This window comes from Bombyx mandarina, chromosome 17 (assembly GCF_030267445.1).
Source record: "Bombyx mandarina strain Sakado chromosome 17, ASM3026744v2".
Classification (NCBI taxonomy): domain Eukaryota; kingdom Metazoa; phylum Arthropoda; class Insecta; order Lepidoptera; family Bombycidae; genus Bombyx; species Bombyx mandarina.
The window spans coordinates 1,578,592-1,592,491 of NC_143223.1; the positions used below are offsets into that span (position 1 = coordinate 1,578,592).

The 13,900-nt window shown below is 41.0% G+C and overlaps 1 protein-coding gene across 1 annotated transcript in view; it reads right to left on the reverse strand.

Annotated features, from left to right (window-relative positions):
• Positions 1–3,552: 3,552 nt before the first annotated feature.
• The window catches only part of LOC114241421 (uncharacterized), a 30,137-nt gene continuing 19,789 nt past the window's right edge, over positions 3,553–13,900 (reverse strand). The window contains exons 17-28 of the mRNA XM_089734360.1: positions 13,339–13,612; positions 12,831–13,001; positions 11,857–11,946; positions 11,654–11,703; positions 11,067–11,187; positions 10,063–10,277; positions 7,630–7,702; positions 7,469–7,508; positions 6,128–6,178; positions 5,090–5,213; positions 4,271–4,431; positions 3,553–3,674 (exon numbers count right to left, since the gene is read on the reverse strand). Coding sequence (XP_089590486.1) covers positions 3,553–3,674; positions 4,271–4,431; positions 5,090–5,213; positions 6,128–6,178; positions 7,469–7,508; positions 7,630–7,702; positions 10,063–10,277; positions 11,067–11,187; positions 11,654–11,703; positions 11,857–11,946; positions 12,831–13,001; positions 13,339–13,612 — 1,492 coding nt within the window. The remainder of the gene's footprint in view (positions 3,675–4,270; positions 4,432–5,089; positions 5,214–6,127; positions 6,179–7,468; positions 7,509–7,629; positions 7,703–10,062; positions 10,278–11,066; positions 11,188–11,653; positions 11,704–11,856; positions 11,947–12,830; positions 13,002–13,338; positions 13,613–13,900) is intronic.

Here is a 13,900-nt window from a genome sequence, read left to right on the forward strand (position 1 = left end):
AATTAAAACTAAGTAGGTACAATTTGATAACATAAAATTATAGAGATGATCTATAAGATCTAATTTCGAGATACATCTTATTACTAAAGTCTTTAGCGAAAAATTCCTCATCCTAATGGGAATCTCTAGATGAAAAATATAAAAGTCCGTTCCTTCAATTTAAGTTTGGAGAAGAAAAGCTTTTGAAACTAATAAAGTGCCGGCAAAACGACAGTCTTGGTTCATCATTCGAGTGCACAGCGCATTAGATCAGGGGCACTCGTTGCAATAACACCGATATTGGTTCTTGGCCCCTACCAAAGAGTATTGAGGTAGATAAGGTTTTATTTATTGCATAGACGGAAGTATGAGCTTTTTTTTTTATTCCCCTAATAGGCAGACTAGCATACGGCCCACCTGACGGTGAGTGGTTGCCGTCGTCCATGGACTTCAGCAATGCCAGGGGCAGCGCCAAGCCACTGCTTACCGCCTACTCTTATATACCGCCTATTATATGCTCTAAGCCTATTTATTGTTTACATTAGTCCTTAGTTCTGACAAGAATTCTGCTCCTGCCTTATTTTTTATTTTTTTCGTGCATAGAGCCGAACTTCACAGGTTTTTCCGCGTCTAGGGGGAACGCGTGTATGTGGGACTAGACGGTCTATAGACGTTAGGAGCAGACCGCGGGCTCAAAGTTGATTTAGGGCCCTACCCAAAAAACGACACACCATGCACTTTGTAGTCTCAACTGTATAGTATAAGGGCTGTTTCACACTCGCAGAACGTTCAACAGGATGCATTAATGCATCGATAACAACGCGGTTGGTATCTCTCTAAGCATTCACGGGACGCCCTATCAAGAGTAAAAGGTTGAGTCCGCGCGGGTAGGTACCACCACCCCGCCTATTTCTACCATGAAGCAGTAATGCGTTTCGGTTTGAAGGGTGGAGCAGCCGTTGTAACTATACTTGAGACCTTAGAAGTTATATCTCAAAGTGGGTGGCGCATTTATGTTGTAGATGTCTATGAGCTCCAGTAACCACTTAACACCAAGAGGGCTGTGAGTTCAATGCAATAAAAATAAAAATAAGCTGTATTACCTCAGTAGTGTAGTTTTCTTTTGGAACCATCGGTCGAGTTAAATTTGATATTCAATAAACAGATAAGTTGTTCAATTTGAAATAAATGCCATTTAATTTATTACATAGTTACGACCGGCTTGCTTAGCGCCAATATCAATAATCCTAGTAACAAGAAACGGATAGTGGAAGATTTCAGTTTCCAAAGTAGCATCTTAGAAATGCTTTCAAGAACATACGATAGTAATTTAAAACAAAGTAAGCTTAAGTTTTATTTCAAAGCGTAAGCCAAGTCGCCGTGCAACATAATGTAAGCCAAAACAGTAGACGACAGAGCTTTTGGTTAAGGGTAAAAAAAAGAGAAAAGATTTACAGGATATCCATGGCTATTTAAATTTGAATATTACGAATTCTAGGATACGAATTGTTCTAAATTGATCGCCATTCAATATCGATTGAAAAGTTACAACCGAAAAGGGTCGATATCCCAGTAAAAGATAAAAAAGCTGCACACACGAACCGTATAAAAGCGATTTAATGGAAAATTGTTTCGATCACTAAGCTTCGAATGTCAAGATTTGCCCACACCAAGTCGCAGGGACTTTGGTTCTAGAAATATGTGCTTCTTGCCGCATGTTACTACCCGTCATAGAGTCTAATCCATCACGACTAGATGAAACCGATATGCGCAAAGCATTTTGCCATTTTATTACCTTTTGTAAGTCCGCATAGGTAGGTACCATCACCCCGCCTATTTCTGCCGTAAAGCAGTAATGCGTTTCGGCTTGAAGGGTGGGGTAGCCGTTGTAACTATACTGAGGCCTTAGAACTTATATCTCAAGGTGGGTGGCGCATTTACGTTGCAGATGTCTATGGGCTCCAGTAACCAGGTGGGCTGTGAGCTCATCTACCCATATAAGCAATAAAAAATAAATAAAACACCATCTTGAGTGAGTTGTCGTTATCGCTAAAGCTGCAAATTAGTTCTTAACAGTAGACAGAGGCTCGACTATGCCCACAGCATGATAAACGTTATCTGCATGCTAGTTGTCATCGAAGACAATAAGAAAACGTGGCGCATCTATTTATTCTTATTCTTCAGCACGCCTCACCTAAATCTGCACGGATCACTAGTGTTATTGGATTTCTGATTTTATGATGTTCCTTTGAGCAGACCGACCTGTTCTCGAATATTATGTATTCGTTGCTGCTACGCTGTGCTATTTACGGAATTGCATTTTGTTACTGTGCGACTACCATTTATTTTACAGCACAAAACAAATATTTATAAGGTTATGATAATTTTTGATTGGGTTTTTTTGACGTGACAACGTTTTATAATTCGATGGAGTCGGCTGCACCCACTAAAAAACACATGACTCATGCGGCGTTACCTCGCTCCGAGGCGTTCCATTTAAGGTTTGAAGTGCAAGCGAGAGCACGCAACGAGCGACAAAGAGGCACAATCGGCCTCCGCGTTCGGCAGCGTTCGACATATGTCTCTTTCCTACTTGAGTGAGCGATGCATCCGCGTGGATAGCTGCTATACAATAATACATTTACATGTTTTCGTCAAGTATGAAGTTCAGTGAAAAACGAATGTGGTGTCAATTGTTTATAGCAACGATAATTGCGATAAATGAAAAATGAAACCATTCCATCAGTATTTTCTTGACGTTGTCACGTTCAACTATCGTCAGTAAACCGACTTTACAGACAATCGTTTTATTTTTTTTAGAATAATTTCCTATCGTCTTAATCGCAACTTTTATTTCCTTCACAAGATCAAGTATCACTATGAATATTTTTAAAATCTACTTTTTAAATACGCAACTTTAAGCCATCGACGTGACAACAGCATTCTAGTGTGTCACGTAATTCGTATAAAAGTATCATGGATTGGACGTGTTAGTTGGACATTTTGACCGTCTGATACTGGTCCAGCTGAGTATCCCGGAACACCACCGCCTTTCCGCGTGGCTAGGCGACGCTTTATTTCAGAGATTTTTGCTAGAACGTTCGCTAGTTTGCTCAAGAATTCAGGAAGTTTTCGAGATTTTTAATGAGTGGCTTCAACAGTCCCGCATATCCCAGATCTCATCGGCGCTGGGACTTCGTAGGAAATTCTGACCTGGTCCATAAAAAAAGGCTGTTAATGAAAATCTACGGTCCAGTTTTCACGTGAGACAGAAGACGTAAAAACGTGACAGAAGTAGCAAAGCTTTCAGATCCAAAATAAGCTCGGCAGAGCTTTCACGATTTCTTTCTGTTCGGGAAGGGCTCAATGATGAGCTATACATTCTAAAAAAATTACAAGTACTACGTTAATTAATAAAATAATATTACAAACCAAGTCCTGACAATTGTAAAATACAATTTTATTAACTTCTTAAATTAATAGAGCGTCAACTTATATACTTTGACTCTCATCTTCCTTAATTTTAACATTTCTCTCAAAATGACTGCGATCACAAATCACAGCATTTTTTCTTTATTTCTTTTTTGCATCCTGTTTCTTTTTATTCGCAGATAATGTTCTATTTAAAGCCTCAAAGGCTATAGCATCGTCTCTTTCTTCTAATACCCTTTGCAGTTCCGGTGGCCACCTAGAATCTGATAAATGAAACAAATTCATTATTATAGTGTACATAATATAAAAGTACATTTTACAATTGGGCGTTTACGATATTCGACCACTATCCTATTTAACGGGGGTTATTCAATCAGCGAGTTTCTATTTTTATTTTAGACTCTTGAAATCTTGTCAGGGTTCGCCATGACTATACCTTCTTGTGTATGAAACACTTCAATTTTTTGATACTGATCATGCGCTGCCCATCTCATGGCACTATGATAAAAATTCTGCTTTACCATTTTAAATTTTAACTAGTTACATCACAGTCGTTTTAAGAACGTATAGATACATAAACATTTAATTTCATATTTTATAATCGTCTCGTATATAATCAGAACTACAGTGGGAGGTTCTCTAAATGAATGCACTAGGATGACCTCGAGTAATCAGAGCAGGCGGGATATCGTGAGATGCGTCAAATCTACTCCCTCCCAGATGACGACCATGACCACTCTGTCAAGATTGAAACGATTGAGAAGAATTGTATCTTTTTTCTCCTGTTTCAAGAACTTTCCTCATACAAAAATATCAGCCACACCATACTAAATTATCGTTACAGATTTCATTTCCTAACCTTTCAACAACCCCTCCAGCAATCCACAGCGATTCTTCTGTCTTTCCAGCACGTATTCCTCATTGTATGTTTGAAGTTCTTTCGTTCTCTCAACTGCCGCTTCGTATCTTGCTTCTCTATTCATTTTAGCTGCTTCTTCTATGTCAGGTGTCATTACCACGCTGAATGAAGAATGTATGAAAATATTCAAATATATCTCAGTAGTTTTAACTTCAATTACAGGCTTATTTTGATGTAGTATAAGTACAGGGTTTTTCGAGCTTACAAACGACCTACGTCATGTACCTGGGTTGATATCATCATCATGTTTGTTCCTGAATCGAAGTGGTATTGCGTCCTGAAAACCCCTTCTCTAAGTCTAGTTGTAGTTTTCTAGATCATCTTTTCTTTGTGGGATTGGTACATACGGGGTTAAGTGGTTACCGCACCACATCGCTACCATCCACCCATGACATGATATTCTGACAGAACGAAGCTTGAATTACATCCCATTTATCCCATTGCAGAAGCCGATAACTTAAAGAAGCTGATGGTAGTTGGTCAGGTTAACGGGAGAAGATCATACCCCACTGGTCAGATCTGGTAACGACGTTTACCGGCCTACCCAATAACCGAGGCTATAAAGACCGCCGAGGACAAGAAGACGTGTAGAAGCATAGTGCATTGAGTGATCAACACTTTAAGCTAGACACGATCTTCAGCAATTAAGAGACCGACATTGAAGAAGAAGAAGAATCCCATTGCTGCACCCTATCCGTACAAAACGTCCTACCACTCAATAAATAAACAATCTTTCCAAGTATAAATAAATATACGTACCAATTTTCACCTCTCTCCTTAGTGCACAACGAGATAAAAGACAGCGATATAAATTTGTCCTTCAGTTGATCTGGCATTGAGAGATACAGAGCCTCCTCTTCAATGTCAACTGTCATTTCAAGTACTGAAAAGGAAAATAACAATTCCGAGTTTGAAAGCCAAACACTTAATCCCTTTACGATCTCTTTGAATTCGTAATGCTAAAATATCAATCATGTCGTCTTTTCGCATATAAAGTGTACAATTTCCAAAATATTTGAAATTGAGTTAATATGCGGAAACATTTGGTATCATCACCACTATTTTTCTCAAAAATACTGTCAAAAGAGCATAGTTTAATTTTAATTTTAATTTTATTTTTTAGTTTTCCTATGTTTTGACTACTATGTATTAACAAAATTAATACCTACATAATTTTATCTTACTTTACAAGACAGATTAAAAAAAAAAAATGTTGCGGAGATGATTAATATTCAAAATATTACATGTTAAACCTTTAAAACACTCTCCTGTGAAATTAGTAAGTTTTGAAATTATACAGTTTCAATGCGAGAAGACGATATGTCGTGTTATAAGTTGAATAGGAGATACTTTTTGTCGAGATGAGACCTAAAGAATAAATCTAATAATTGCAGACTTTGCGACTTGCACTATGCACTCTGCGACTTTAAGTTTCCGATCTATTTCTGTAAGACAACAGTGACCACGATATACATTTTAGCTACCAATTTAGCACCATTTCCTCCTCTGTTTATCCACCGATTTTGCTTTGTAGCTATTGACTGGCCTTAGTTATATCAATACAATCATTTTTTAAACTTTTTTAATAATGTTACTAATCAATAGATATTTTGAAGCGTTTAAGCTTATGATCGAATATCGATCATTCGTTGAACGTAACAATTAAAAGATGCTCTTCCATTTTTATGTGAATATTCGAGGTTGCGGGTCATGGTTACTTTTCTAACTAAATAAATACTACTAAATATTTTTCATGTGAATTGGCTAAGATGGTTTACTGCTTGTGCGTGAACTTACAACCGCTTTCAGTTGCAGGCGTTGGTCCTTGCTGTGCTTGGAATTGATCACCTGAAATATTTTAACAGGTTTTTAACTTCTAAGCCTCTTCAAGAAGCGAATATACTCGTACAAAGTTTTTTATACGCAGCTAGCTATTAAAAAAATTAATTTATTTCAAACTACCGTCTTACAATGCTTCAGCTTAGAGTTGTATCGCGTTACATGCCGTAAATACGATTTACTACCGCCATAAAATCATATGTACGCCTCTGCATTAGCACACGTTAAAGGCATTTGACCACGCCCTCCCGGGAGAGGCACCCGGTGTACTCATGTCAAGTGATGAAACGTTGAAACTCCTCTAAGTAAATAAGAACGCAACATAGCTTTCCGCTTTGAAAGTTAAAATATCACGAAGGGGAGATAGACCTCGCCCTATTTATTACTGAATTCGTTGTATCATATTAAAATGTAGACGAGGGAATTAACTCATCAGAGCACTCATCATCGATCACACGGTAATAATACACAGAAGAATCATTTCCTCGGCAAGATTGTGGATAAGCCAAATGGCGCTGTACGCAGAGTCAAAATATGTTTATTTTTGAGAGTGCCGGCCCAGATATCAGAGTGGGTGGCCACTTCCAGCTTTTTTATTACGTCCTCATAAACGGGCTAAGGCAAAAACTTATCGTAATAAAAATTAAATAAAATGGTACATCCGGAGCAGCTGAAATATATAAAAAGCTGAGAAAATAGACACGGTTACAACACTAACACACACAAACAAACAAGTGGTGGACTTGGTCACTATTAAAATGAAATTAGAAAAGGAAAAGTATTTTTTATTCTATGATTCCTATGGGCCTTGATAATCACTTAACACCGGAAATGCTGAGAGATCGTCAACTACTCTAATACAAAAAAAAAACACGTGTGGCACTCGGGGATTGCCACGGTAAAGCTATTACATAGCATTTTTTATCAACTTATGCAATTGTAATTAGACAATAATATTTTAATATTATAACAATAATAAAATAAGACCACGCTATATTTATGAACATTAACAAAAGCAAAACATTAATTGTCCCCTTCACACTCATAAGCTAGACCGCGCGAGAGAGAGATGGGCAGACTTTTCATGATGCGCATGCAGTGCGACGTCACGCCGTGCGCTTATTCACAAACACTACACAAGCGCAATGTGTGAATGTGTTGAACGGGAGCTACATGGTAGGCGGAGTGGGGGTGTTAGGTTTTATTTTCGTTATGGAATTTCTTGATTCGATCGCCGCGCCCAAAGCCCACAATAAAAGCTATGCAATGCTTAAAAAAAATGAAAACCAGAAAACTTACTTTTAGTTATCTCTTCAGCAGCTTCATCGTACAGTGTCTCCTGAAAATATAAATTTTTGACGTCCAAAATTATAAAAACATTGTATTTTGAGAAACGTTTTCCAAAGACAGTCATAACGATACGAAATAATGAAAGATGGATTTACAAATAACGTACTTACCTCAACAATAGTATATTCTGTTTCGGAGGGAGGAATTGGTGGCGCTTCGAGGAACTCCGCCCGAAAATCTTTCCTGATAATAGATTTGGGTTCACAATTTTAAAAGCTTTTAGACCTGTTTGTTATTGATATTACGTCATACAACATTTTTTATCGTCCAGGGGCCGAATCTTCTACGAGGTGCCTGGCTTAAGGAGGCGTGCTGTAGATATGGAACTCGGTGGTCGGTAAAGACCATGGCTTAAGATGATGTTGGCCAAGGTAGAAGATAGTAGAGACCTTTTTTTTTTTTTTTTTCGGGTAGAGGGCCGAACCTCCTACGAGGTCCCCGCGCAAGAGGGGCGCGCGGGGTATGTGAGACTCAACGATCTGCATGGTGTTGTGAGCAGACCGCGGGCCCAAGGATTTTAGGACCCACCCACTAAACGACTCCCCTGCACTCTTACACCCGACGTCCGATCCCCTCCGAGGTCAGAACCCGGATGAGGTAGGGGGGCTACCGCGGTCAACACTACAACCAGACGGCGCGGCTCACCCCAAGGACGCCCAGCCGACGGAGCCTTCGAGGCGAATCGAAGGCTCTGAAACGTCGGCCGTCTCGGTACGGCAGCCCGTCGGGCCGCCCAGACGGTGCCGCTGGTGTCCCGGAATACCCCGCTGGACCAGAACCAGCCTGCCGGGTCGGGACGCGATACACCGTCGACCGGTCGCTCTATTCACTCCACGGCAGCGCGCTAGAGTGCTGGTAGCGCGCCGCGCGGTCTCACCCCCTCAGGTCGCCCCTTGACCTTCACCGGGGGGAGGCCGCCACCTACAGGGGCCGGGACGTACGGGCGTATTCCCGCCTCCGGCCCCCGGCTTGACGGCGACGGATCGGTGCGGAAAGGGAAGAGCTCTCCCTCTCTCGCTCCGCCGCCTCCTTCTGCGAGATGGTGGACTCGCAGAAGTCGAGCATCGCCTTCCAGGACGCGTCGCTGCCGAGCATCGTAGCCACGACGCGCGGCAGCGAGAGGTCCTCTCCAATGACCGCGACGAGGGCGGCGCGTTGCTCGTCGAATCCAGAGCAACGCGCCAATGTGTGTTCCGCTGTGTCTTCCTCGTCGCGGTCCGCGCAGTGGTGGCACTGCGCCGTCGGTTCCCTTCCGGCTATCTTAAAGAGGTACCGGCCAAAACACCCATGGCCGGTCAACATCTGCGTCAGCCGGAAGGTGAGGCATCCGCGGTCGCGGCCCACCCAGTCCGCGAGAACCGGGCGGACCGCCTCGACGGTACGGAGGCCGGCCGACGGGTCCGCCAAGCGGCGAGACCACGCCTCCAGCACGGACCGCCGAGATTGGAGCCTCCGCGCTCGAACTACTCCTTCGCCGGGGCGCCCTTCCCCCCTAGAGCGAAGGTCGCTACGCCACCGGTAATCGGCAGCGAGCGCCTCCGCCTCCAGGTCCCAGGGTGGCGCCCCGGCGAGCAAGCACGCCGCCTCGAAGGAGACGGTGCGGTATCCTCGGATCGCCCTGACCGCGATCGCGCGCTGCGGACGTCGCAGCGCCGCGACGTTCTTGCGGGTCAGGGCGTGGCACCATACGGGAGCCCCGTATAGTGCCATCGACCGCACCACCCCCATGTAGAGGCGGCGCGCCACCTGATCGGGACCCCCGACGTTTGGAAGCAGCCGGCTCAAAGAGCCGGCCGTCGCCATCAGTCGAAGGCCCAACTTCGCAAAGTGAGCGCGGAAGTTCCACCGACCATCCAGTTCAAGGCCGAGGTACCGAAGACAGATAGTAGAGACCTACCCACTAAACAACTGCCTGCACTTTTTTTTCTACCTTTGTTAATAACTTTGAGGGCTTATTTCAGCTTCTCCTTGAGCTCACGGGGCTCAAACTGGAGTGTTGCTAACACTGTCCCTAGCAAGAGCAGTGCTTCGTAGAAACTACAGTCGAATTGTAATAGCGACCCACTGAGAAAATCTCAGGAGGATCCGTAATTACGTGTTTTTTTGCACTGTTGCTCGTTATGATCGCGGCTTGAGACAACCCGGTCAAAGTAAGGCCTACCATGGTCAACACTACAACAGTTGACGGAATAGTCGAGGTCAAAGTCACGATCGGCGACAACCACTCGTTTGCGGAATATTCCGCAAATTTGAGATAGATCTCGGAGTATATAATATGTAGATGAGAATTTGTTTGTTGTCAAAATCGGCAGATAATTCCACTACCAGTCGGGAGTTTGCGCCGAGTAATTACCAGAAATCATTAAAGTCTCATCGGAATTTTATTGCACTAGATGACTGAACGTGCCCAACACTTGATGATAAATGGTTATTGGTGCTTACATCACCACGTGAGTATCGGAGTTTAACGTGAGGCTTTCGATTTTGTTGAAGTCTATCCATTAAATTAAATAAATTAAATTTTAAAAGCTTTGATATAAAACCTGAGCTGTGCTCCTCTCAAATTCCTGCCAGGCTCATTAACATCCCATGATCTTCTGGCCGCAGCAAACTCTTGATCTCTCGTATCATCACGTTTGGCTACAGCTCCTCCAGCAGTAGACAACGAGCATTCCAGCTCCACGAATGCGTCACCTGGTTGGGGCTGGCGCAGTGGTATGGGTGACTGGGTTTTATCTTTTTCTTTTATTAAGACTCCCTAGTCGTTATTTAAGAGAAAGGAATTTAAGTGTTATTATTAATGACAAAATATATAATTTTGCTTACAATAAGGTGTTGTGTAAGATCATGCCTACCTTCCGGAATTAAAGTTATTTTATAATATGTATAGCAGTAGGCGAATAGAAGGTACAGTCGAAGGAATATGATTAAAGAAATAGAAAAAACCTAAATTGCAGTAATGGCATGATCAAGCAAATTTTGCAAATTCACAAATACCGGACAACAGCACCAGGTCAACCGAGTGGTTACATCCGACTGGTCTTACCTTCTCTGATGAAAGATCTTCCCTTTGTCGTTTTTCCACATGGAACCGTTAAATCATTTATACCAGGGTAAAGTAAGGTCTCACAAGCTTATATAATAGTAATTTGGTACGTATAAGTAAACAATCACAAAATCATATTTTCCTTTTATTTTATTATTTTAAGAAGCTTATATCTGATCTCTACCTTTGGGGGCAGGGATATGTGCAGCAGCAGACTTATGACGATGATTGTCATAGCTTTCAATGACAAGCATAGATAGTTTTGATTATAGATTGTGAACTCATTGTTCATCTACTGAACCTCTCGACGGTTCTCAGTGGGTCGCGATTCGGATCCGGTTGTAGATTCTGCGTTAATGATATATATTTCTCAGAGGTTGAGTCCGTGAGCTCACCTACCGGGTTCAGTCTGTGAGTAGTTTAAATAGCCTCTTAGGCTATCAGCGATTAGGCAGGAAAAAAAGTCCACCATTGAAAATCTGTCAGACTAATGATATTAACCTTTTCCTTAACCGTTTTCTTAACTGGACTTTCTGGTTTGGTCTCAATAGAATTTCTGATTTCGTCCACCCTCTTCCACTGGGCTACGGTAAGAGGCCATCCATTCGTTGCTATAACTCTGGTTTTAAAAATAATGTTGTTATTCATCGCCAGTACAATTTCTAATTTTTAGAATTGCGTATAGTCGATATTCGCATCTAATTTTGGGTTCATTGTGAGTTCGTGCCGGTTGCTATTAACATCCTGATAATTTTGACCGCAAAAGAGTCATATCTTCAGAGTAAAGGGTTGGATAACCGAATACAATTGATACTTCGTGCTCATTTTTGAAGCTGGACAGTGCTACCGATATCTCACTTTATGATAATATTATCTCAGCTACGGTAGCCAATTATTTAGTCTATTGTAAGTTTCCTAGCGTAACAGAAATATAGTATCTGCGTATTTCACCTTGCAGCTATTGCTTCTCGCAAAATCAGTATTCGATCATCCAAAAGATGATTTAATTAAAGATGACTAAATCTACAATGCGCTCAACCACAAATATACTTCTTCAAATATTAAGGTTTAAAAAAATTCAAACTTACTGGATTGTATACTGCTTTGGCTCTGCCGGCGGAGGCTTATATTCCCTGAGCTGAAATTATGAGTCCATCTTTATGTACATAATACTATTACAACGGTATTCAATTTTTGTAGTACATTAAAATTAGTTAACAAATAACTGAACTCCTACAAGAAATGGATGATAGACCGACTGAATATATTATGCGAAATATTGCACACAAACCTTGGTAGAAGATCGATTTTTCCCAGTGTTTGGTAGCTTTGATCTGACCGATTTGAGTGAACGAGTGCTCGTACCGCCGTCTTTAACGGTCTAGAAGATAAAAACAGTGTAAATTCATAAATATTACAACAACACAAAACAGTAGATAATACTACAAGTACAAAGTCGTGGTAGCCTAAAGGATAAGACGTCCGGTGCATTCGTATCGATCGATGCACCGGTGTTCGAATCCCGCAAGCGGGTATCAATTTTTCTAATGAAATACGTACTTAACAAATTTAATGTTCACGATTGACTTCCACGGTGAAAGAATTACATCATGTAATAAAAATCAAACCCGCAAAATTATAATTTGCGTAATTACTGGTGAGTCTGTTCTTGTGAGTCTGCGCAGGTAGGTACCACCATCCTGCCTATTTCTGCCGTAAAGCAGTAATTCGTTTCGGTTTGAAGGGTGGGGCAGCCGTTGTAACTATACTGAGATCTTAGAACTTATATCTCTAGGTGGGTGGCGCATTTACCTTGTAGATGTCTATGGTCTCCAGTAACCACTCAACACCAGGTGGGCTATGAGATCGTCCACCCATATAGGCAATAAATAAAAAAAACAAGTTTAAAAATAAGATGTCTATTTAATGTGTTATATGCTCTCTTCCTTCTAAAGTATATGTTGCAAATCCGAACGGTATTTTCGTTGCGAAGCAGTCATGTATTGACACTTTAGTCTAACCTCAAGTGCTCCGATAAGTACTCTAAATCAGCTGAACCTTTGAGCCCAACTACAAAAAATATAATCTTGAGAAATATCAACAGGATTAAAATTACTTTTAATTTTTAATCTCGCGTTTGTCTTAGCAATATTTGGTATGTCCAACGTATCGGATTTTAGGCAGTTTTTCATCGTCACAGGTGATTGAAAAGGCCATAACCCAAGAAAATTCTAGATATCAACAGTGCAACAAAAATATACTAACTGTAGCCAAATTAGATTGGGAAGCCGCCCTTTTCTTCCAGTTGATCGAGTCTGCTGGAGGTGCCGGCTCCAACATAATATAGGGCCAATATAATTCACCTTTACCCGAGCAGTGTGCCAACTCTTCGACACCGTTCGGTGTTATTGTATAAAGGATCGCTACCATTTCCAACTAGAGGACAAAGTATTCACTTATCACTTTAAATATTTATTTATTTATTTATTCAACTTCATGCACAAAGGTACAATGGCGGACTTAATGTCTGAGGCATTCTTTACCAGTCAGCCAAGGGTGGTATTGAGAGTCCTGTGGTAGGTGCATTGCTTATTGTGAAAATTACAAAATTGATAATAATTTATTAGTGTTATAAGTTATTAGTGCTTATACCATTCCATAAAAATTTCAGTGTGAATGCTATAACCTATTTTCGAGACGAGAGGTCAAAATATCTATTACTTTGTATAGGAGTTTTCACACCCCTTTTCCCTTTAAAACCATAAATTCTTACATCTGACCAAGTAGCAGCCGCTCTAAAGCCGATAGCCTCGTGTTTCGTTACAGAAATCTGAACCCCACCCAAGATATTTCTTCTATTTGGCACAAACGTCTCTTCAACATGAAGCTTAATAGCCGGCAGAAGTGGAATGTCTTTGCAGTAATCCAAATCATTGTCGCAGGGATGGAATGAATCTTCTATTGATGATAACACTGTCAACTGCCAGTGACAATCTTGATTAAATCCTAGAGCGTGATTTAAAGTTCCGTGGCCCATTACAGTATAGCTGTGGATGTTATTATATAATTTAATAGAATAATTTTATGAAAAAGATATCTCCATGTGATGGTTGTATGTTTATTTTACTATTCCAGAAAAACAACGAAAATGTATCATTAAGATAACATACATTAGTAACAAAATTTATTACTAAGAGCTCATATTTTACCACTTATATAATAATATATTGGCATCTATTAAGATTGAGAATCACTCTGCATGATTTGATTTATTTTATCGCGTTGCGCCTGATACTGTAATAGGTAGGAATGATTTATTCATCGGTGATCTTGCG